The 24611-nt window shown below is 41.5% G+C and overlaps 2 protein-coding genes and 4 long non-coding RNA genes across 6 annotated transcripts; 2 read left to right on the top strand and 4 right to left on the bottom strand.

Annotated features, from left to right (window-relative positions):
- Positions 1–1370: 1370 nt before the first annotated feature.
- LOC134463262 (forkhead box protein J1-B-like) lies at positions 1371–5398 on the top strand. Its single transcript, XM_063216476.1, has 4 exons — positions 1371–1456; positions 1863–2049; positions 2165–2684; positions 3892–5398. Exons 3-4 carry the CDS (start codon positions 2178–2180, stop codon positions 4723–4725), a joined length of 1341 nt encoding a protein of 446 aa, XP_063072546.1. The 5' UTR covers positions 1371–1456; positions 1863–2049; positions 2165–2177; the 3' UTR covers positions 4726–5398.
- Positions 5399–7078: 1680 nt separating this feature from the next.
- Positions 7079–8183, bottom strand: LOC134463255 (uncharacterized). The gene is made up of 4 exons (XR_010037698.1): positions 8092–8183; positions 7904–7986; positions 7753–7777; positions 7079–7644 (listed from the first exon to the last, which is right to left on the bottom strand). It is a non-coding gene; the product is annotated as an uncharacterized LOC134463255 (long non-coding RNA).
- A 942-nt stretch (positions 8184–9125) lies between these two features.
- On the bottom strand, positions 9126–10166 carry LOC134463249 (uncharacterized). The gene is made up of 4 exons (XR_010037696.1): positions 10114–10166; positions 9926–10008; positions 9775–9799; positions 9126–9666 (listed from the first exon to the last, which is right to left on the bottom strand). It is a non-coding gene; the product is annotated as an uncharacterized LOC134463249 (long non-coding RNA).
- Positions 10167–11993: 1827 nt separating this feature from the next.
- On the bottom strand, positions 11994–12804 carry LOC134463242 (uncharacterized). Its single transcript, XR_010037692.1, has 4 exons — positions 12756–12804; positions 12568–12650; positions 12417–12441; positions 11994–12308 (listed from the first exon to the last, which is right to left on the bottom strand). It is a non-coding gene; the product is annotated as an uncharacterized LOC134463242 (long non-coding RNA).
- A 2526-nt stretch (positions 12805–15330) lies between these two features.
- LOC134463235 (uncharacterized) lies at positions 15331–16374 on the bottom strand. The gene is made up of 4 exons (XR_010037688.1): positions 16317–16374; positions 16129–16211; positions 15981–16005; positions 15331–15872 (listed from the first exon to the last, which is right to left on the bottom strand). It is a non-coding gene; the product is annotated as an uncharacterized LOC134463235 (long non-coding RNA).
- Positions 16375–20939: 4565 nt separating this feature from the next.
- On the top strand, positions 20940–24349 carry aanat2 (arylalkylamine N-acetyltransferase 2). Its single transcript, XM_063216447.1, has 3 exons — positions 20940–21105; positions 22483–22637; positions 24044–24349. The coding sequence occupies exons 1-3, from the start codon at positions 20940–20942 to the stop codon at positions 24347–24349; spliced, it is 627 nt and encodes a 208-aa protein (XP_063072517.1).
- Positions 24350–24611: the final 262 nt, after the last annotated feature.

The following is a 24611-nucleotide window of genomic DNA, read 5'->3' as shown; positions in this document are numbered from 1 at the left end:
TTAAGCTTTGTGTACTATATTAATGAAGTATTATCTGCTTTTTGGATTATCTGAAAAGTGCATCTCACAAAGTTCTAATGGTAATATAGCTTGTGTACCTGCTTTCTCTTGCCATTCTCCATATTGACCAGAAGCCTCCTGGGTTTCAACTTCACCAGATAGACGTCAAGAACCAGGAAATTCTTGTTTTGTGGGCTAATTCATAGTTCATTTTACACTCTGTTAACAAACTAATCTGACGCGACTACTGCAAAGTAACTAGGGGCGTATTTCAAGAACATGGTTAAGTGATAAACCTGGCTAGGTTAACCTGCCTGAAGTGGTAAATCTGCTAATGGGCAGCCCACAGCTGTCATTTTGTTAGGAGAAATCAGGACTCCAGGCTCTTGTATTACATGATTAATGACGACCTCAAGGTTAACATAACATGGATTACTACCTAGCCAGATTCTTGGCATAGCCTCTAGGTTCTTCTGATGTGCCATCTCAGTGTACTGATACACCGTGCCTTCTTGCTCCTGTTTTGAATATTATTGACCTGGTATCCAGGACTGCTTTTGGTCGTTCATTGTTTAAGCGCAAGCTCAAGATACTTTGGTCCTTATGGGTATTATAGAGGCATGTTAAAAAAATAACTTAATAAAGATAAACATTTCATTATTTATTTGGATATTGAGTGTTCATTCTACTATAGGAAGCCTATGACTGAAATAACAACTGTCAATCGTGTAGCCAAAGTGATGGTCCTATACAATCAAAAATCAATCAATGGAAATGTACTATCTACATGGCACAATGTCACAACTATATAGTTGAATCAAAGTACTTTCAAATAGACCTACACAAATGCACATTCCTGCTTTCACACAACGGCTCTGGATGCTGCCACATGAAAGTGCTCACACACACAGTAATAACAGTCCTAATTAGCATACACAATAGTAAGTAAAATAAGTGTGCAGGCAAAGTAAGCACATAAAGAATAAGAATGCAGCCTTCGTTGACCATGATTTTAATGTTTTTGTTGTCAAATTTCCCCAAGTTTCTTCAAATTCTTCATCTCCATCTGATGGCAGTGCATGTGCTGTTTACCAAATGATTCTGGAACACACACACACACACACACACTTTAGGTCTTTCCTTACCTATGGTCTTTCCTCCCTTACATTTACTTTTGCATGTGGCAGACTATGTACATTAATGTTCACACGTTCATTTGCCAATAACCTAATTATGGAAAGGGTGATAAGTTCTAAAAGCTTTTTTTTTCATCTGAAGCATGGAACACGTGTCCAGGACTAACTCACTAGTCACCACTAGATGTCGCACGAGGCTGTTACTTGGAAAGCGCGCGCTCGCCGCACACTGTTCAGAAGATGAGCTACATGTAATGGAAGTTAATTGCCTCTTTTTAAATTATTTTCGAAGGGGGTAGCGACATTTCTAATCAACTAATGTAAGTGAATGTTTCACACGTTGCTTAAATAAACGACACGTTATACATTGTGTGAATTTAGTCATAATAATAACCTAAACTTTTGCTAGAAAACCACTGTTTACTGCTGCAAGTGTTCAGTTCACAGAGAATGCTGTCCGGATGACTGGCTAGGCCAGACTTTAACAATATTTTTTACCGGTAAATTAGCAGCTACCTTTATTAAACATTAGTCGTTTCCTACACCGGGAAAGGGCTTGTTTCCGGAATCTTTGTATCTCTCTACTCTTGTTAGAAGCACCCCTGGCTTGGTTACCATGGAGCCTAGCGATCAGGCGTTCTGTTATAAATTTTGTCCTGAATGTTTTCTCTGTGCAGTGGTGACTAGGCTACAGACCGTTTTGTTTGTTTTTCTGTCCTGTTCCAGAATAGGGACATCAGAATACTTCAGCACTTATTTAGTTCAACAACCATTCGAAGACACAAGCAAACTTTAATTCCAAAGTAACGGTGAACCGTTGCCTAGCATCGAACAGAATATCAGCCCCAACATCAGCCCAGTCACTGTGTTCAACTAGAAGTAACTACTGCTAATTGACTACGGATATCCAGAGGTAAGTAGGCTAAGGAGGTTTTGCCCTTGTTGACATTTTGGTAGACTTCAGACTTTCTGAGGAAATGTAGGCTAACAATAGTTTTCAACGCTTTTGTCCATTTGCCACTTAAAAGCCAAAGCTACGTCATGGCCACCAAGTTCAAGACGAAATGGATGATGCTTCACCAGGAGGAGATGAGTGCCAACCCGACGCACAAGGATGACAGTCTAACTAGTCTGCAGTGGCTACAGGGCTTTTCCATCCCCGGTTCTGATGCAGAAAATGCCACCGGCTCCGGATGTAAACAACAACAGCTGGTCCATGTGCAGCCTCAGGGTACCGGGGAGTCGCCGGCCAGCCCCACTGCCACTAGCTCGTCTCCAGGGACAGCGTGTTCTACCCCAAGTAGCAACAGCTGCTCACCCCTGCAGATGGAGAGCCCAGGTGATTCCCCAAGCTTCTCCCTAGCTGATAGAAGGAGTGGGAAGATTGACTACAAGACCAACCAAAGCGCAAAACCGCCATACTCTTATGTCTCGCTCATCTTCATGGCCATGCAAGAAAGCAGAGATGGAAAAGTCACCCTCTCGACTATTTACAACTGGATCTCTGAGAACTTCTGCTATTACAGGCATGCAGACCCAAGCTGGCAGGTCAGTGGTCATTACATAAGATCAGAATACTTTGTTACTGTTACATAGATCTTACAGGAAACTGACATTCACACAGACATGCATAAGCATATTATTTAAATAGCCAAATGGCTGTTTAACATAAGAAAGAAAAGAAAACATGTAAGTGTATTCAAGCTTTTCATATTCTCATAGCCTACACCAGAGATTTATGGTGTGGATTATGTGGAACTGTAGGCTTATAGCTGTTACCACTATGATGGGTGCTTAAATGCAAACTCGTATAGGCCCAGGGCTGGACTGGGGGAGAAATAGGGCCGGGCACTTTTTGCTAAAAGGGGCCCCTCATAATTAGCAGCGCACTCATCGGTGGGCCTCACACCCTCATGGGCCCTTATTTTCAGGAATGTTGGAAAAAAAATGAGGGAGCAGGGTCCACCGGGAAATGCCTGCTATGCCAGATGGCCATCCCAGCCCTGTAGGCCTAGAGTAGTTCATAATATTACTAATGTTATGAACTACTCTATACCATCCATTGCTTTATGTGTTGTTAAATTTTTGAGCACACCAAAATACATTCATAGCAACTGTACTGTATGTTATACTGTTGATTTGGCTATAATTTAGCACCAAAGAAAAACTAAAAAAGTGGTGAACTGTGAAGAAGCAGTGTCGCGCTCTTCCTTAGTGTGAACTGAAGACTGAAGAACCTTGAAAAGCTGCACCTGCTGAAAAAGAAACCTTTGAGGTGTGCGGGCTCTCACAAAAAGATTTGGCTATAATAAACTTGAACTTGAACTTTATATGCTGATAACATCAGCTTCATTGGAGGTACATATAGATCTGGCTAAAGATTGATCTGATGGGTTTATGTGGTATGAACAGTTAGCCCTACCCACATCATATAAAAACACATTTCTCTAATTTAGTGTCGTGGCAGAGTAAGGTAGCTGTATTGATTCCAAAGGAAATGAAGGTGTCCAGAAGCATACACAACTTGTAATACACATTGCATAACAGATTTAACAAATACCATAGCACACAATTGCATAAAGTCAGACATTGGGCAGATCACCACAGAGGGGCAAAAATCAGCAATACACAGGCCCTACAGTAAACCAACATGAATTTTCCAATAAGTTCTATAATGCTTTTAAGTGACTTTGGGTCCAAGTGTAGTTATTTTTTATCTCTGCCTCTTTCACATAACAAAACATTGTCATTTCAGAATTCCATTCGGCACAACCTCTCCCTGAACAAGTGTTTCATGAAGGTGCCAAGGCAGATGGATGATGAGCCAGGAAAAGGAGGCTTCTGGCAGCTTGATCCCGAACACGCTGACATGTTCGCCAACGGCACCTTCAAGCGCAGACGAGCTCCTGTATACGGCACGGCCCCAAAACTGAGCAAATCTTTACCGAATGCCCAAGAATCCCGGGGAATGGGGTACATATGGAAGCGCAATCCCAGAAAACCCAGTAAAAGCCAAACAAAGGTTGAGAAATCTCCGCTCGGTACACAGGAGACAACAACAACAACAACAACGCCGGCTGCTTTAGCCCCTTGGGCATCTTCAGACACCTGCGATGATGACAGGCGGAGGCAGGCCTACGATGACCTGGAACTGAACGCTGCTCTGCATTCGCTCAGCAAGGAGATGGAGGACTTCCAGCAGCCCCAGCAGCAGCAGCCCCAGCCCCAGCAGCAGCAGGGCTGGCAGGTGGCGGGCCATGGTGCGAACTGGTATGTGGCCAGCCCAGCAGAGGTCAGCCCCATGGTGGAGGTCAGCCCAGTGGCCATGGCCGAGTACCCGGCTGTCTATCACCACCAGCATCAACAGCAGCTGTACGGAGTGCAGATCTCCGGCACCCCGCAACAGTACTACGGGGAGCTCACTCTGCTTGCAGATCAGCAGCAGCAGCAGCAGCAGCATTACTGGAACTATATGCGAGAGGAGATGCAGGCGGTACCTGTCACAGTGCCTACTAGTGTCAGTCTTGTTGAGGGTGTTTACTATGACATGCAGTCTTGGGACAGGGTGAACCCGTATGTGTCTGTGTAAACCGTCTGCACAGCAACACAGGGGTGACATCTATGGGGGGCTGCATGTTGTTGCTTTATTTATAAAGTTATTTATGTATTGACTGGTAAAGAATACAAAGTACAAAGTTGTTGGTAGCAAGGGATTGCTGATCTGTTTAAATATATTCCCATAAATAAGTTATTAAACAAGAAATGTTCAATACTTGGGAAGATTTTGAACCCATTGGGATTCCAAGAGCAAGTATGTGAAGTACATCATCAGAAAGTTTCCTATTAATGTTTTTAAAGCTTCCAAAATGCCCCTTTATCCCAACTTTACGTGTACTGTTTTTTCTGTATGTTAATTGTTTATTTATATTTAAAGAAAAGAAAATGGTGCAAGCTTTCTGTCTTGTTATAGGCCTAAAGAACAATAGGCAATAAAATCACCAATGACCCATGAAAGCTGTAGAATACAACTTTTTTTTAACCTTCAAATTCACAAGTGAAATTCATTGAACTTGTCATATTTTATACGTATATATACTGCTTATATTATGTACAGTGCATCGTTAATAAGACTATTTTATTTTTTCATCTTTGGCTGATTATTTCTAGAATATTTCCATACAGTTGAAGGTGGCATTTTGCACTTTTGTAGACGCAACAAAATGTAAGTGCTACATTAAACATTTCTTCTATATTTGACTGAAGACGAATTGAGGAATAAAATGATAACTAAAAGGAGTTTTCGCAGGAAACAGAGTATCATGTGACTCCCTCTCGCACGGGCGCTCGCGCGGTTGGGTCACCAAAGCTTACAATGGTAAAAATATGGGTCCCTGAAGAAAAAGGTTGGGAACTACAATGTAATTCCATCATATGGACAACTAGGTGATAACATGACCGGCTTGTGGTCAATAGGCTACCTGACACATTTTAAGCACGAAAGGAAAACATTACAAAACACAATGAAGAATACACATACCATTTGAGCTGCTGAAATCATATCCAAGACAGGAATTAACAAATTAACACTATTTTTATATAATAATGCAACCAACCCAACAATGATCTTGTTGCTTAATGAACTAGCAAGTGTTGTCCTTTGTTTTGTTTTTAGTCCTCTCTTCAACATTTGCTTCCTTTCATTGCCCCCATCCCAACTCTTTTGAGATGTCTTGTTTTTTTCATATTCATGAATATCCCCCAAAACAAACATTTTTGACCGTTTGACAGCTGATATGTTTTCTTTGCACTGTTCTGTTGTTGGAATCAGATGCTTTGAGATGTACCTAGTCCCAACTTCAAAAGAGTTGGGGGTTGTAGATTATACGTGATATTATGAAAACAACTACACATTTATAATTGCTTATTAATTTTCATATCTTTATTTCATGAATCTTTCCACATTTAAAAAGTGGCCAGATTTACCCTAATGCACCCAACTGCACATTTTGTGAATACAATGAAGGGTTGCTCATGACTAGGCCTATGGTGGTAGGCCTACAACAAACACCTACCACCATGACTAAGATCATCAAGGAGGAAAATAAAGAAGCAATAACATAAAATATGAAAGGTGAAAAGTTAATAATTCATCTAATTCATTCAAGCTCATTAATCTTCAGATGGAGTGAATACCAGGAGGAACTAAAATCAGTGAAAAGTTAATAATTCATCTAATTCATTCAAGTTCATTAATCTTCAGATGGAGTGAATACCAGGAGGAACTAAAATCAGTTAGCCTAACTCAGGCTCAGCCAATCACCTGAATAGTGTGAAAGATAAAACCAAGTCAATTGGAATATGTGGCACTCGACTGTAGTAAGTAATGAATCACACCATCTCAGTTGTGTTTCTAATAAGTATATGCCTGAGGCGAAGAGGTTTTACCACCCCAAATGTATTAGGAAGGGATGATAAAGCCAGATGTGAAGAGCCTATGTACTACATCTGTACTACATCTCAGAAGTGATGGTGCAGGGCTCCCTCTAGTGGTAATATCACAGGTGAAAACAATACGAAACCAGACCTTACCAGAATATAAACCTGTCACCAAAGGACATTGTCTTGTCTTCTCACCCAACAGCATTGTAACAAGTATTTGTACTAAGAATGTTGGTCTTTGTTTGGAATTCTCCAGGCACAACTGTTAGCATGATGATCATTATGCAACATAGGGAATGATGCGGATATGGATATGCCTGGCTAATTTGGAAAGGATGCTAGATTCTGTGCCATTCTAAATAGATGCCAACTATACTTCCGGATGTATAGCCCAGCAGCAAGCAAACAGTAGGCCTACAGTAGCCTGCCATAGCCTATAGAGCAGGAGAGGAAAGATCATGAATCACAGAATGAGCAAAACTGCAACAATGAGTTGTGTTGATTGATTTATTTAGTACATAGGCCTACATTTCACAATGTGACACAAACTGTTTTTCATCATCATTCTTTTTTTCAAACGTAGGGATCTCGTATAGTAACATCTACTTCAAATGCCTTCAGATTCTGACTGAGACAGTTGTAGCCATCTTCTCTGTTTTAGTTCAGAGTGATTTCTGCACCAGGAGGGAGCCAGAGAAGGTAATAGTGCGGGAGCTGTCAATTGCCCAAGCATACCCTGAAGCTTCGCTCACAGTGACCTCATCGTTCTCTACTAACTCACCCATGTAAGTGCATGTGGTAGCAACAGTGTTCTCCGAGCTTAATTGAGAAGCACATGAAACTTTGGGCACTTGATTGACATTCAGCCACCAGACATTGTTGGCGTTATTTCTGCCACTCTGGGTTGTGAAGAAAAACTGGTAGATTCCATGAACTGGGGCGGTGAAGATACCAGTGAAGCCGTTGAATGCATCTCCTTCATTCAGAGTGACAGCCGAGAAAGGGATGGGGTCGACGTTGCCACTAATTGAAGATGGTTTTGAAGCATAGAAATAGACAGCTCTGGGACCTTAAGGTAAACAGAAACGTTTCAAACACTGTCAACACAAGCATTCAGAGCAGCCAAGGCTCAAAAGTAATCAAAGTAATGGTGAGTAATAAGTGACAACATTATTACCTGAACATGCGGTAGTAGTGGCACCCTGGTTTGAAAATAGGAGATTTTAAAATGTACATGGTTACAAATGTGAATTATTTTGTCGTAGCAAGTTCATGTTACTGCAAATTTTACCTTTAATCTAAAGAAGAATGTAATTTGGCATACTCACATTGGAAGGGATCGGTGTGCTATAGCATAGTTGTATGAGTGGAATAACCACAAGTAGAACTTGAGTTTTGAGCTCCATGTATGCTTGAAATAAAATGTCAGAATTGAGCATTACATATTAGCAACTGTCATACAAAGAGCATGCTTTGCAAACCCAAACATTTTATATTTCAAATATATTTACAATACCTGTTAACCTCTGTCGCCAGTAGTATCTTTGTGAACTCCTTTTTAAAAATGCCCCAGCTGACTACAGAAGTCAAGATTAGCTTGGCCTTAAATAGGCCTACAGAAATTGTTAATAGGTGGGGTCAGAGTAGTCATACAAGCTTAGATTAGAAAGATTAATTGTCTTTATTCAAATGAAATCAATATATTGAAAAGACATTTCATACTAGCCTGCCTTGATAAAGAAACACTCTTTTCTCTTTTCCTTTTTCTGTAATCTACAAACCTTGGACAAAGAAGCTGACCTTTTTATGGATTTAGGAGTTGGGGGTTGTAGATTATATATACGTGATATTATGAAAACAACTACACATTTATAATTGCTTATTAATTTTCATATCTTTATTTCATGAATCTTTCCACATTTAAAAAGTGGCCAGATTTACCCTAATGCACCCAACTGCACATTTTGTGAATACAATGAAGGGTTGCTCATGACTAAATGGAGATAGGCCTGAGTTCCTGAGGCGAAGAGGCTGAGTTTTACCACCCCAAATGTATTAGGAAGGGGTGATAAAGCCAGATGTGAAGAGCCTATGTAGGGCTACTAGTCATCTCAAAAGTGATGGTGCAGGGCTCCCTCTAGTGGTAATATCACAGGTGAAAACAATACGAAACCAGACCTTACCAGAATATAAACATGTCACCAAAGGACATTGTCTTCTCACAAAACAGCATTGTAGCAAGTATTTGTACTAAGAATGTCAGTCTTTGTTTGGAATTCTCCAGGCACAACTGTTAGCATGATGATCATTATGCAACATAGGGAATGATGCGGATATGGATATGCCTGGCTAATTTGGAAAGGATGCTAGATTCTGTGCCATTCTAAATAGATGCCAACTATAACTTCTGGATGTATCGCCCATAAGCAAGCAAACAGTACAGTAGCCTGCCTGTATAGTGCAGGAGAGGAAAGATCATGAATCACAGAATGAGCAAAACTGCAACAATGAGTTGTGTTGATTGATTTATTTAGTAGATAGGCCTACATTTCGCAATGTGACACAAGCTGTTTTTCATCATCATCCTTTTTTTTTCAAACGTAGAGATCTCGTATGTGTAACATCTACTTCAAATGCCTTCAGATTCTGACTGAGACAATTGTAACCATCTTCTCTGTTTTAGTTCAGAGTGATTTCTGCAACAGGAGGGAGCCAGAGAAGGTAATAGTGCGGGAGCTGTCAATTGCAAAAGCAAACCCTGAAGCTTCGCTCACAGTGACCTCATCGTTCTCTACTAACTCACCCATGTAAGTGCATGTGGTAACAACAGTGTTCCCCGAGCTTAATTGAGAAGCACATGAAACTTTGGGCACTTGATTGACATTCAGCCACCAGACATTGTTGCCGTTATTTCTGCCGCTCTGGGTTGTGAAGAAAAACTGGTAGATTCCATGAACTGGGGCGGTGAAGATACCAGTGAAGCCGTTGAATGCATCTCCTTCATTCAGAGTGACAGCCGAGAAAGGGATGGGGTTGACGTTGCCACTAATTGAAGATGGTTTTGAAGCATAGAAATAGACAGCTCTGGGACCTTAAGGTAAACAGAAACGTTTCAAACACTGTCAACACAAGCATTCAGAGCAGCCAAGGCTCAAAAGTAATCAAAGTAATGGTGAGTAATAAGTGACAACATTATTACCTGAACATGCGGTAGTAGTGGCACCCTGGTTTGAAAATAAGAGATTTTAAAATGTACATGGTTACAAATGTGAATTATTTTGTCGTAGCAAGTTCATGTTACTGCAAGTTTTCCCTTTAATCTAAAGAAGAATGTAATTTGGCATACTCACATTGGAAGGGATCGGTGTGCTATAGCATAGTTGTATGAGTGGAATAACCACAAGTAGAACTTGAGTTTTGATCTCCATGTATGCTTGAAATAAAATGTCAGAATTGAGCATTACATATTAGCAAATGTCATACAAAGAGCATGCTTTGCAAACCCAAACATTTTATATTTCAAATATATTTACAATACCTGTTAACCTCTGTCGCCAGTAGTATCTTTGTGAACTCCTTTTTAAAAATGCCCCAGCTGACTACAGAAGTCAAGATTAGCTTGGCCTTAAATAGGCCTACAGAAATTCTTAATAGGTGGGGTCAGAGTAGTCATACAAGGTTAGATTAGAAAGATTAATTGTCTTTGGGGGCAGTCGTGGCTCAGTGGTTAGAGCACTGGACTGGCAACCCAAGGGTTCCCGGTTCAATGCCCATCCGGACCACTGAAGTGCCCGTGAGCAAGGCACCCAAACCCCACACTGCTCCCCGGCCGCGCTCAGCAGGCAGCCCACTGCTACGGACTAGTGTGTGTACTTCAATGTGATTCACTAGTCCAAATGGGATAAATGCAGAGAAAGAATTTCCCCTAGGGCAGTGGTTCTTAACCTTTTTCTTAAGGGATCCATGTTTTTACTATTGTAAGCTTTGGTGACCCAACCACGCGAGCGCCCGCACGAGACGGAGCCACAAGATGCCCTCCGTTTCCTGCGAAAACTTATTTTAGTTATTTTATTCCTCAATTTGTCTTTGGTCAAATATAGAATAAATGTTTAATGTAGCACTTACAATTTGTTGCGTCTATGCATGTATTAGTTAAATGCTTTGTCTTTTATTCAACATGGGCTATATATATTTAAAACGAAACCCCTTAAAATCAAGAGGGCTCCGCGACCCCCTGTGGATCTTTGGCGACCCATAAGGGGGGTCCCGACCCATAGGTTGGGAACCACTGCCCTAGGGGACCAAAATTGGCTCCAATTGGCTACTTTATTCGAATGAAATCAATATATTGAAAAGACATTTCATACTAGCCTGCCTTGATAAAGAAAAAATGTTTTCTCTCTTCCTTTTTCCTTGATCTACAAACCTTGGACCAAGAAGCTGGCCTTTTTATGGATTTAGGAGTTGGGGGTTGTAGATTATACGTGATATTATGAAAACAACTACACATTTATAATTGCTTATTAATTTTCATATCTTTATTTCATGAATCTTTCCACATTTAAAAAGTGGCCAGATTTACCCTAATACAACCAACTGCACATTTTGTGAATAAAATGAAGGGTTGCTCATGACTAAATGGTGATAGGCCTGAGTTCCTGAGGCGAAGAGGCCGAGTTTTACCACCCCAAATGTATTAGGAAGGGATGATAAAGCCAGATGTGAAGAGCCTATGTAGCCCTACTAGTCATCTCAGAAGTGATGGTGCAGGGCTCCCTCTAGTGGTAATATCACAGGTGAAAACAATACGAAACCAGACCTTACCAGAATATAAACATGTCACCAAAGGACATTGTCTTCTCACAAAACAGCATTGTAGCAAGTATTTGTACTAAGAATGTCAGTCTTTGTTTGGAATTCTCCAGGCACAACTGTTAGCATGATGATCATTATGCAATAATTACAACATAGGGAATGATGCGGATGGATATGCCTGGCTAATTTGGAAAGGATGCTAGATTCTGTGCCATTCTAAATAAATGCCAACTATACTTCCGGATGTATCGCCCATAAGCAAGCAAACAGTACAGTAGCCTGCCTGTATAGTGCAGGAGAGGAAAGATCATGAATCACAGAATGAGCAAAACTGCAACAATGAGTTGTGTTGATTGATTTATTTAGTAGATAGGCCTACATTTCGCAATGTGACACAAGCTGTTTTTCATCATCATTCTTTTTTTTCCAAACGTAGAGATCTCGGATGTGTAACATCTACTTCAAATGCCTTCAGATTCTGACTGAGACAATTGTAACCATCTTCTCTGTTTTAGTTCAGAGTGATTTCTGCAACAGGAGGGAGCCAGAGAAGGTAATAGTGCGGGAACTGTCAATTGCAAAAGCAAACCCTGAAGCTCACAGTGACCTCATCGTTCTCTACTAACTCACCCATGTAAGTGCATGTGGTAACAACAGTGTTCCCCGAGCTTAATTGAGAAGCACATGAAACTTTGGGCACTTGATTGACATTCAGCCACCAGACATTGTTGCCGTTATTTCTGCCGCTCTGGGTTGTGAAGAAAAACTGGTAGATTCCATGAACTGGGGCGGTGAAGATACCAGTGAAGCCGTTGAATGCATCTCCTTCATTCAGAGTGACAGCCGAGAAAGGGATGGGGTCGACGTTGCCACTAATTGAAGATGGTTTTGAAGCATAGAAATAGACAGCTCTGGGAGCTTAAGGTAAACAGAAACATTTCAAACACTGTCAACACAAGCATTCAGAGCAGCCAAGGCTCAAAAGTAATCAAAGTAATGGTGAGTAATAAGTGACAACATTATTACCTGAACATGCGGTAGTAGTGGCACCCTGGTTTGAAAATAAGAGATTTTAAAATGTACATGGTTACAAATGTGAATTATTTTGTCGTAGCAAGTTCATGTTACTGCAAGTTTTCCCTTTAATCTAAAGAAGAATGTAATTTGGCATACTCACATTGGAAGGGATCGGTGTGCTATAGCATAGTTGTATGAGTGGAATAACCACAAGTAGAACTTGAGTTTTGATCTCCATGTATGCTTGAAATAAAATGTCAGAATTGAGCATTACATATTAGCAAATGTCATACAAAGAGCATGCTTTGCAAACCCAAACATTTTATATTTCAAATATATTTACAATACCTGTTAACCTCTGTCGCCAGTAGTATCTTTGTGAACTCCTTTTTAAAAATGCCCCAGCTGACTACAGAAGTCAAGATTAGCTTGGCCTTAAATAGGCCTACAGAAATTCTTAATAGGTGGGGTCAGAGTAGTCATACAAGGTTAGATTAGAAAGATTAATTGTCTTTGGGGGCAGTCGTGGCTCAGTGGTTAGAGCACTGGACTGGCAACCCAAGGGTTCCCGGTTCAATGCCCGACTGGACCACGGCTGAAGTGCCCTTGAGCAAGGCACCTAACCCCCACACTGCTCCCCGGGCGCCGCTCAGCAGGCAGCCCACTGCTACGGACTAGTGGGTGTACTTCAATGTGATTCACTAGTCCAAATGGGATAAAGTGCAGAGAAAGAATTTCCCCTAGGGCAGTGGTTCTTAACCTTTTTCTTAAGGGATCCATGTTTTTACTATTGTAAGCTTTGGTGACCCAACCACGCGAGCGCCCGCACGAGACGGAGCCACAAGATGCCCTCCGTTTCCTGCGAAAACTTATTTTAGTTATTTTATTCCTCAATTTGTCTTTGGTCAAATATAGAATAAATGTTTAATGTAGCACTTACAATTTGTTGCGTCTATGCATGTATTAGTTAAATGCTTTGTCTTTTATTCAACATGGGCTATATATATTTAAAACGAAACCCCTTAAAATCAAGAGGGCTCCGCGACCCCCTGTGGATCTTTGGCGACCCATAAGGGGGGTCCCGACCCATAGGTTGGGAACCACTGCCCTAGGGGACCAAAAATGGCTCCAATTGGCTACTTTATTCGAATGAAATCAATATATTGAAAAGACATTTCATACTAGCCTGCCTTGATAAAGAAAAAATGTTTTCTCTCTTCCTTTTTCCTTGATCTACAAACCTTGGACCAAGAAGCTGGCCTTTTTATGGATTTAGGAGTTGGGGGTTGTAGATTATACGTGATATTATGAAAACAACTACACATTTATAATTGCTTATTAATTTTCATATCTTTATTTCATGAATCTTTCCACATTTAAAAAGTGGCCAGATTTACCCTAATACAACCAACTGCACATTTTGTGAATAAAATGAAGGGTTGCTCATGACTAAATGGTGATAGGCCTGCACCATGTTTGAACAGAATGAAAAGAAAAGTAAAAATGACACACACATTTACTTTTGTCATTCATTGACATTGCCAGAAGTATTCTAAGGTGAACATGAAGGCACACATTCAATCATGCAGAAACTCGTTTCAAGGAAGTCAACAAGTATTAACCAACTGGGAATACCCCCAGCACTATCTTGTTAAGGCGGTCACCTTGACAACAAACACCTACCACCATGACTAAGATCATCAAGGAGGAAAATAAAGAAGCAATAACATAAAATATGAAAGGTGAAAAGTTAATAATTCATCTAATTCATTCAAGCTCATTAATCTTCAGATGGAGTGAATACCAGGAGGAACATTTTCACCTTACTAAAATCAGTGGGATTAGCCTAACTCCATGGCTCAGCCAATCACCTGAATGAGTGTGAAAGGTAAAACCAAGTCAATTGGAATATGTGGCACTCGACTGTAGTAAGTAATGAATCACACCACCTCAGTTGTGTTTCTAATACGTATATGCCTGAGGCGAAGAGGCCGAGTTTTACCACCCCAAATGTATTAGGAAGGGATGATAAAGCCAGATGTGAAGAGCCTATGTAGCCTACTAGTCATCTCAGAAGTGATGGTGCAGGGCTCCCTCTAGTGGTAATATCACAGGTGAAAACAATACGAAACCAGACCTTATCAGAATATAAACCTGTCACCAAAGGACATTGTCTTCTCACCCAACAGCATTGTAACAAGTATTTGTACTAAGAATGTCGGTCTTTGTTTGGAATTCTCCAGGCACAACTGTTAGCATGATGATCATTATGCAATAATTACAACATATGATCTCTCTCCACGTATACTCCAACATAATGCTTGCTTACAACCTGCTTCAGCAATATATCTTACTTTATGTTTACTGTGTTGTCTGTTGGTAAACTCTCAAGACATGGTCCCTGTTATGAATTTGGTGTCACTGGAATGCAGTAATATAGTACTATGATCATTAAGTCTTCTCTATAACTAGCACATAATAATAATAATAATAATAATAATAATAATAATAACAATAATAATAATAATAATAATTACAATTACTTACTTTTATATAGCGCCTTTCAAGGAACCCAAGGTCGCTTTACAAAAGAAGATGGGGCTAGGGAATAGAGGGGAGAAGAGAAGAGGGGGTAGAGGTGGAGTTGGGCGGCAGGGTGGTTAAGGACCATAGTCCTCAATGAATGAATGTGATTTCAGGAGCTTTTTGAATGTAGCCAGTGTGGGGGCTTGGCGGATATGGATATGCCTGGCTAATTTGGAAAGGATGCTAGATTCTGTGCCATTCTAAATAAATGCCAACTATACTTCTGGATGTATCGCCCATCAGCAAGCAAACAGTACAGTAGCCTGCCTGTATAGTGCAGGAGAGGAAAGATCATGAATCACAGAATGAGCAAAACTGCAACAATGAGTTGTGTTGATTGATTTATTTAGTAGATACATTTTTCATCATCATCCTTTTTTTTTCAAACGTAGAGATCTCGTATGTGTAACATCTACTTCAAATGCCTTCAGATTCTGACTGAGACAATTGTAACCATCTTCTCTGTTTTAGTTCAGAGTGATTTCTGCAACAGGAGGGAGCCAGAGAAGGTAATAGTGCGGGAGCTGTCAATTGCAAAAGCAAACCCTGAAGCTTCGCTCACAGTGACCTCATCGTTCTCTACTAACTCACCCATGTAAGTGCATGTGGTAACAACAGTGTTCCCCGAGCTTAATTGAGAAGCACATGAAACTTTGGGCACTTGATTGACATTCAGCCACCAGACATTGTTGGCGTTATTTCTGCCACTCTGGGTTGTGAAGAAAAACTGGTAGATTCCATGAACTGGGGCGGTGAAGATACCAGTGAAGCCGTTGAATGCATCTCCTTCATTCAGAGTGACAGCCGAGAAAGGGATGGGGTTGACGTTGCCACTAATTGAAGATGGTTTTGAAGCATAGAAATAGACAGCTCTGGGAGCTTAAGGTAAACAGAAACATTTCAAACACTGTCAACACAAGCATTCAGAGCAGCCAAGGCTCAAAAGTAATCAAAGTAATGGTGAGTAATAAGTGACAACATTATTACCTGAACATGCGGTAGTAGTGGCACCCTGGTTTGAAAATAAGAGATTTTAAAATGTACATGGTTACAAATGTGAATTATTTTGTCGTAGCAAGTTCATGTTACTGCAAATTTTACCTTTAATCTAAAGAATGTAATTTGGCATACTCACATTGGAAGGGATCGGTGTGCTATAGCATAGTTGTATGAGTGGAATAACCACAAGTAGAACTTGAGTTTTGAGCTCCATGTATGCTTGAAATAAAATGTCAGAATTGAGCATTACATATTAGCAACTGTCATACAAAGAGCATGCTTTGCAAACCCAAACATTTTATATTTCAAATATATTTACAATACCTGTTAACCTCTGTCGCCAGTAGTATCTTTGTGAACTCCTTTTTAAAAATGCCCCAGCTTACTACAGAAGTCAAGATTAGCTTGGCCTTAAATACAGAAATTCATGTTGAACATAGAGGGTATCAAGCAAGATTAGATTAGAAAGATAAGTTGAAAGATTAGATTTTTAATTTAAAAAAGAACAACTGGAACTCTTAGAGGTCATTACCTCCGCCAAGGAGATTATATTTTCGGTCGTGTTGGTTTGTTTGTGTGTTTGTCTGTCTGTCTGTCTGTCTGTTTGTTTGTCAGCAGGACAACTCAAAAACTCATGAATGGATTTGGATGAAACTTTGTGGAGTTGTTGGGAATGACCTAAAGAAAAAGTTGTTTCATTTTTGTAGTGATCCGGATCACAAACTGGAACCAGGATATTTATTAAAAAGATTCTTCAGCATTGCTAGCCAAGAATCTAGATGCCTGACCGCAAATTGAACTGCAGGACAGGGCACATTTTGTCAGCAAAAGAAGGCAGAAGGCACAAAAAGAAGACAAAAAGACTTAAACAATTAGAAAAAATAGAGTTTAACATAGTCACATGTTCTATCAAACAGCTACCTTGGCGGAGGTCTGCACTCTCTGAGTGCATTTCTAATATATATATAATATATAAACTTTATTACAGGCTCAGGGCTCACATTGGACACATTACAATACACACATCAACAATACAATAAAAAATACATACAATAAAAGGAAGTTAGTGAAGGCATTCATGCCAGTGTTCCCAGATAGTAGACATATATCTTACAGAGCTACGACTTGGATCAACCAATTGAGCGATAAGCTCATTTTTTGCACAATCAAGCCTGCTCATGAACTTAAAGGTAAGATTTCTTAACAGTGCCATAAAAGTGGTTAGACCAAATTTGCAGAATAACCCACTTGCTCTAGTATAATCAGAGCAGGCTATTTTTAAGCATTAAGATAATACTTGTCTTAAGGTGTTACTGGTACCATTGTTTTCATTAGTGTGATTCTCCAATTAAGGTACTTTTTATGTCCCTTGCGAATATTTTGAAAATGAACTATATAGTACAGTATAAACTCATATAGTATAGTATAAAACGTTTTGAAAACATTTTAAAATCATTGTAACCCCACTCACACACGTTTGAAAAGGGTGTTTACTCATTTGATACGATGGCATCTGTGAAGCATACGCGTAGATTACTTACCCAGTTTACTTACAGGTTATGTCCACATTAAGTGCACAGTTTTACTTTTCATGGTGCTAGCTTGAAGTGTCGAGTGTGTTTGCATTATAATAGCCTTTCACAAGAGTATACTGAGTCATTGTTTGAACCAGCCTTGTGAGAATAGAGGTCTTGTAACGGAGTGACCTTGTAATGGTTATGTTACATTGCATTGGAATTTAAGATGCTTTTCCGCCTTCGAAATGACTCATATAACACTATTATATATAATGCCATTTCTTTTCCCTCTGGTGAAGTTCAGTAGGGAGAAGGTCCATTGCAGAGCAGATATTACAACACATCTTTACTACACCACTAGAGGGCGAAGTGGATGAGTTGAACAACGCCATGAGCAACTGAAGGCCCGGGGAGCTACATGCAGCCTACCGCCGTCCTCACTCAGTGAGTGTAGCCCGTAGTTACACACTGATTAAAAAAAATAATGACCAGATATTTTCTAAAAAAAACATTAATGAAAGAATCCGTTGTTATACGGTTGGCCAATAGTACACTTCAATTCCTTTCAAACATGCAGTCAGTGACCAACCAACTGCACCAAATCTGCGAGCCACACGGGGCAGGTCACAAAATGTACCATGTTAGCAGGGTGGTTAGGAGGATTTGGACTTGATATTGAACATAATAATAAAACGCTTCCTACTACTTCATTGTAGTTCTAGAGCCCTATCCAGTGGCTTCTACATGGTAGCCTACTATGTGTGGTCAGAATGAATATTGTGTGTGTCACATCAGTAGCTCAGTTCACATTCCCTCTGTGCTTGCAGTAGCCATGATCAGCATCAGCAGGAAAGGATTGAGAGCAGAACACAGAACACCTCTGAGACTGTGTGTGTGTGTGTGTGTGTGTGTGTGTGTGTGTGTGTGTGTGTGTGTGTGTGTGTGTGTGTGTGTGTGTGTGCGTGTGTGTGCGTGTGTGGAGGTAGGCGTACCATCTAGCTGTGTGTAGGAGATGAAAAAAGAGTGAAAACGTGTGAAACGAGATGAAACCAGATGGTGGGATTCTGGAGCAGGTGCTGAGAACATAAGAGAGGTTTAAAGCCTTAGAATGGGAGATTTTGGCACACTTGCATTAAATTGTCCATCCTGGCCAACTCAACTCAACACCCTCTTTCGCTAGGTTGTCTGACGCTGCTGATGACGCAGTCGTGAGGAAAGAAAGAGGCCATGTTTTCTCTCCTGGTAAGCCTATGATCTCTGATGTGAGTGTGCCTCTGCTGTGATTGCACTTCTCTCTGTGAGAGCCGGGAGGGTGACTTATCCAGATGTCCTTGGGGCAGGGCTGGACTGGGGAGAAACAGGGCCCAGGCTCTTTTGGCTTAAAGGGGCCCCTCATAATTAGCGGCGCAGAATTGATATACCGATGGGCCCCTATTTTAAGGAAAAAAAAGTTGTAATTAAAAAAATATATATTTCTGAAAATAGGGGCCCACGAGGGTGCAGGGCCCACCGCGAAAGGTCCGCTATGCCAGGTGGCCAGTCCAGCCCTGCCATGGGGGACTTGAGAGGAGTGTGGAAGCTTGCATACATATATAAAGACAGTGAGCAAATGCTGCACCCATGACAGCCCTTCTTATCAATCCTTGCTGTGCAAAATGGTAGGGACCAATGCTAATGCTACTACTATGATAATGAAGTCTTCTCTACAACTAGTACACTACATTGTGAGGCTATGTGGTCTATTGCATGTGGAAATATGTACGTTGAAGTAGTATGTGAAGTTCAGCCTATTACAACAAAGGGATACTTTCATTTCTGTAGGCTGTTTTAAGAGGAGTATTTATTTGAGCAGGCATTTTTAAACACACTGAAATAAGCCAATGAAGGGGTGTGATGATGTGACTATCACGAGAGTTGAGAATGTGCTCTGGGGGGCAGTGTGCTAAGCACCCCACATTTGGGCTTACATTTCCCACAGGGACCCCGGTTCGAGTACGAACAATCATTTCCTGCCTACTCTCACACTTATCTGTAATAAATAAGGGCCTTAAAGCCCCAAAAAATACTTTTAAAAAAAGAGAGAATGTGCTCTTACTGCCAGCCCGATGAGCCTGGTTCTTTGGTGTGTTTAAAGTGACCGTAAGTCAGAGATTTTCCTTTTGTAAATTGACAATGTGGAGACAGAGGCCTAAATGAATTGTGTTCCACAAAGTAACAACAAAGCAGTTTTTTGATATAATAAAAAACACTCTGCTATTGTTCAAGATACTACTAATCGAAACTCAGCTCACCCTTTAATTACCTGGGTTGTGGATTAAGAACAGCACTTAGAAGGAAATCATTTAGAAGAATCTTGCGCGAAATGAGTCTTTCATGGTTTCCCACAAAAACTGTAATTTTATCCAACAACTCTCAGAAACATCTCACAACAACAACATCAAAGCTGTAAATTTAGTATACAGTATATTCAGGTACTGGGCTATTGGTGTGGGGTGCCAAGGGTTAATTGTTTTCCCTGGCGTGGCAAGTGACCTCAGTACTTTGTTTTGTGTGTGCGTGTGTGTGCACGTGTGTGTGACTGTGCACGTGTGTGTGTGCATGCATGTGAACGTTGGTTAATGTGTGCGTACGTGCGCGTGTGTTTGTGTGTGTGTGCGTGTGTGCGTGTGTGCGTGTGTGCGCGTGCGTGCCTGTGCGTGCCTGCGTGTGCCTGCGTGTGCATGCGTGTGTGTTTAAAGTGGGTATTAGCATGGTGAGATGGCGTGGAGCAGAGCTGGTGGTCACCTGCCACCTTGAGAGATTTGCGAGGTGCCTGCGTGCGCACGTGCACAAGCTGTGCGTTATCCCCCCTGGGCCTGCATGGGCCACTTTAACAGATCACAAGCAGGGTCAATAAAGGGCACCCCGCACCCCCACACCGTATTGAGGAGCAGGATAGAGCCGAGATAAAGACCCATCAACCAGATAGAGAGAGCAGAGAGAAAGAGAGAGAGAGAGAGAGAAGGAGAAGGGGAGGGTAAATGGAAAAGAGTGAGCAGGAGAGATAGAGAGAGATGAAAGGGTAGAGAACTGAAGCAGAAGAGTTGAATCCTGAGAGCATCGGCTGAAGGAGGTTGTCCAGAGAAGAGGCTTCACCAGACCGCTGGCTGCGTTGTCCATGTTCTTCTACTGTGTGCCTGAAGAGTCAAAGCAGGAGACATCCTAACTAGCAGAGAACTACGAGAACCCTCACAGAACAGAGCTAGAGTTGCTCCCTAGTTGACCTATAGAGCAGACCGAGAGTTGGCTCCTAGAGTACGACAAGTAAAGTAGTGCGAGTACACCAAGAAAGGATCGACGAAAACCACAAGAGACCGTTTGTTGAGACGCGACAGGTTGTTGAGGCAAGACAGGTCGTTGACTGAAAGCTCGTTCTTCGTCGCCCGCGGCCATGACTCACCAGGTGAGCAGCTCGCCCTTTCTGAAGCCGTTCTTCCTCAAGAGGCCGCTCAGCGTGTCCAGTCCCAGGACGCAGAGGCGACACACGCTCCCGGCCAGCGAGTTCCGCAACCTCACCCCTCAGGACGCCATCAGTGTCTTCGAAATCGAGAGAGAAGGTAAGCAAGTGTTCAGTCAGTAAGTTTACACCGGACATTTCATTCAGAATTAATTCAATTTAATTCAGAATAAAACTTAATTCCACTTAAAAAAACATCACGTATACACCTCCAGAACCTGAATTAAGTTTGTTCGGAATTAAATGAAAATTTGGAATAAAAACAATCATTTAAACACAGCCAATGTCCCACTTACTGTGTGAGGTTGCAGTATGAAATGGAAATAATTTTGTCAACATGACTGAAGGTGAAGTAAAGAGGTCAAGTTTTGACAGTCATAGTCAGGAAGTGGGAGTTTTTTTAGTGGGAGGAAGATTTATATTCATGGTTTATAATGATAGATTATATTTATTTTTAAAGAATGGATAGAAATGTTAGTAGTAACAGGAAACTATTACATTTCTTTACACACTCATTATCTTCCAAATGTTCGTTGATGCTATAAGATTAAGTGCATTATTGTCATAAACTGTGGAAGTCTCCTACAATTAGTTTTTTTTGGTGATAAAACCATCCATCATATTTTTTTTTTTACAGCTACCAGTCTTTCAAGTGAAGTACTAGGAATTTAATTTTTAATCTAAATTCGGAAAATGTGCAGTTGAATGTAATATTGAGATTGTGCTGAAATGACTAAGTAAGTAATTAGAGATTATCTGCAACACTTGGGGATGAGTGTCACGGGGGCGTGGGGCGGGGGGTGGGGCGGATGTGGGGGGGTTGCCAAACTCAGTAAACATGTACGTTCTTGCACATAATCCCACTGTTTGTGTACTGAAAGCAGAACAGTGAGTCATGGTAAACGTCCTGTTTGTCCACCAAATCCCAGTTGGGACACCACGTGTCCCAGGCATCCCCAAGTGTCCCAGGTGTCATGGGCCCAGGGAAGGGGGGGGGGGGGGGGGCAGGAATTAAGTCCTCATTACATTGTATGTAATGTGGGCCTTTTCACATGACTTTGTCTCAGGCCTGGCCTAAACCAGTGCTTGAAGTGGAAAAAAGAGGTGCAGGAACCCTGATGGTCCAAAAATACCATCCAAAAAGAGGTGCAGGAACCTTAATTTTCCGACATTCCTTACCAAATAGAGTGACCATGTCCGTGACAGCAAAAAGGAGGACGTATTTTTGGTGGGCGGGTTTGGGGGTCCTCCCCCAAGAAAATGTGCATTTCTTAGATGCAATTCAATGCATTTTAATGCATTTTAATCAATTAGGCATCCGGCTTTAAGCTGTGCCTTATGCCGGTCAAGGTACTGAAAAGATTAGTGCAGGAACTTTGATGAAGAAAATCAAATCACTTCAAGCACTGGCCTAAACTGTCAGCAGCCCTGTCTACACTATATCTTACCCCTTTTCCTCCCCCTTTCCTTTCCACAGCGTTTGTGTCTGTATCGGGGAAATGTCCTCTGACTCTGGACGAAGTGCTGGTATTTCTGGAACAGTGTCCTGAGCTGTCCATGGGCTGGTTTGAGGAGGGGCAACTGGTGGCCTTCATCATCGGATCTGGCTGGGACAAGGAGAAGCTCTCACAGGTGAGGAGGGCACACTCACACTCACCTTTATGCTGTCCTTTAAACAGACATACAACACACTCACAAACACTCACCATTATGCTGTCCTTTAAACAGACATCTACATTGTCATTATTATACACATCTGATCAAGTACACTCATATATCTGAACTGGATCTCACACAGGAAATCACACAGGAAATCCAAATACCGAATACTAATATTAATAAATAAAAACATCATACAGTATATAAAATAATAAATATACCATAGTAAAAAAAATAAAAATAATAAATGCTGGTGATGAATTAGAAATTAGTAGGCCTACTAATTAGCAAAACACAGAAATTATGCTGCAAGATTTCCGAAAATGACTTCCCTGTAGCAGATCTGTAGTAAAATCTCAGATATTGCACAGGGCTAGAGACAGATATTGTATGAGGGCTAGACACTGTCTATACTGTCTGCCTTTGTCAACAACACTCACTTCAATTAATGGGTTTGTGCAAGAGTATTAGTAACGCCTCTTAATAGCTTGAAGAGTTGCCTATAGCTGTGAAGTGTATTAGTCTGCCTGTATAGCTGTCTGCATATAAGTCCTCTATCTGTCTGTCTGTCTGTCTGTCTGTCTGTCTGTCTATCTATCTATCTATCTATCTATCTATCTATCTATCTATCTATCTATCTATCTATCTATCTATCTTTGACAGACACCCAGACAGACAGAGAGCCAACCAGATAGACAAGACAGGTGCATCATTGTCGTCATACCTGTCTGTCTTATGTCATACAGTCATACAGTTTGTTAGTCTCCCACTAATGGCACTGTTTATGTTAGATAATAACATTTAGCCAGAAGGTCCTTGTCATGGACTGGTGACCTACAGAGACACTGTATGTAGGACCCTGATGCAAAGCGGAGCGGAGTGCTCTTGATCTCTTGAGCTATTTAGAAAGATCAGATGTGCGATTGTTGGGAAGTGAACCGCAGACGAGCCATGTAATATTAATAATAATGATAATAATAATAATAACAATAATAATAATAATGATAATGATAATAATGATAATGATAATAATAATAATAATAATAATAATAATAATAATAATAATAATAATAATAATAATAATAATAGATCCGTTTCATATGGCGATTTCCTTGGTACTCAAAGCCGCTTTACAGAAAAAAATCACACATGATCGCGCACACCCACACACACTCACACGCACGCACGCACCCACTCACACACGCACACACACAGGAAAAAAGCAGATAGATGTAATCAGTGTGACCTGAGGAAGGCCGACAGGCCGAAACGTTGTCTCATTAAAAACTTGTTTATTTAACTCGAGAGTGTGCGGCACTTCTCTCAACCTTCAAGACGTAATAAGCGTGTTCTCTTTTGCCCCCCTCTCCCCACCCTAGGAGGCCATGAGCACCCACGTGCCCGGCACGCCCACGGTCCACATCCACGTGCTGTCGGTGCACCGCCACTGTCGGCAGCAGGGCAAAGGCTCGGTGGTGCTGTGGCGCTACCTGCAGTACCTGCGCTGCCTGCCCGGCCTGCGGCGCGCCCTGCTCATCTGCGAGGGCTTCCTGGTGCCTTTCTACCGCAAGGCCGGCTTCAAGGACAAGGGCCCCTCCGCCATCTCCGTCGGGGCCATGCACTTCCAGGAGATGGAGTACCAGCTGGGAGGGCTCGCCTACGCACGACGGAACAGCGGATGCTGAAGAGGAGGGCAGGGGACGGGGCGGGGGTGTCAGGATGGATGGATGGATGGATGGATGGATGGATGATGGACGGACAGTACCACCTCCCTTTTCTCCCCCGCATCCTCTCTATCCGTGCCCCAAATCTGCTGTCATCAATAGAATGCTAGAGGAGGGTGGGCGGTGTCAGGGTGGAAGATGGACATGGACAGAACTTGATTCTATTGTACTGCCTCCCTTTCCCCCCCACATCACCCCTATCCACACGCAATGCTGTTATCTA

Source organism: Engraulis encrasicolus, chromosome 2 (assembly GCF_034702125.1).
Source record: "Engraulis encrasicolus isolate BLACKSEA-1 chromosome 2, IST_EnEncr_1.0, whole genome shotgun sequence".
NCBI lineage: Eukaryota > Metazoa > Chordata > Actinopteri > Clupeiformes > Engraulidae > Engraulis > Engraulis encrasicolus.
This window is presented reverse-complemented; position numbering and strand designations above follow the sequence as displayed.

What these genes read in the sequence shown, in the direction of transcription:
- LOC134463262 (XM_063216476.1), top strand. Translation starts at nt 2,178, where the DNA reads ATGGCCACCAAGTTCAAGACGAAATGGATGATGCTTCACCAGGAGGAG. An exon ending in ATGCAGACCCAAGCTGGCAG is followed by an intron (nt 2,685 to 3,891) that starts GTCAGTGGTCAT and finishes TTGTCATTTCAG; the next exon opens with AATTCCATTCGGCACAACCT.
- aanat2 (XM_063216447.1), top strand. Translation starts at nt 20,940, where the DNA reads ATGACTCACCAGGTGAGCAGCTCGCCCTTTCTGAAGCCGTTCTTCCTC. An exon ending in CTTCGAAATCGAGAGAGAAG is followed by an intron (nt 21,106 to 22,482) that starts GTAAGCAAGTGT and finishes TCCTTTCCACAG; the next exon opens with CGTTTGTGTCTGTATCGGGG. An exon ending in ACAAGGAGAAGCTCTCACAG is followed by an intron (nt 22,638 to 24,043) that starts GTGAGGAGGGCA and finishes TCCCCACCCTAG; the next exon opens with GAGGCCATGAGCACCCACGT.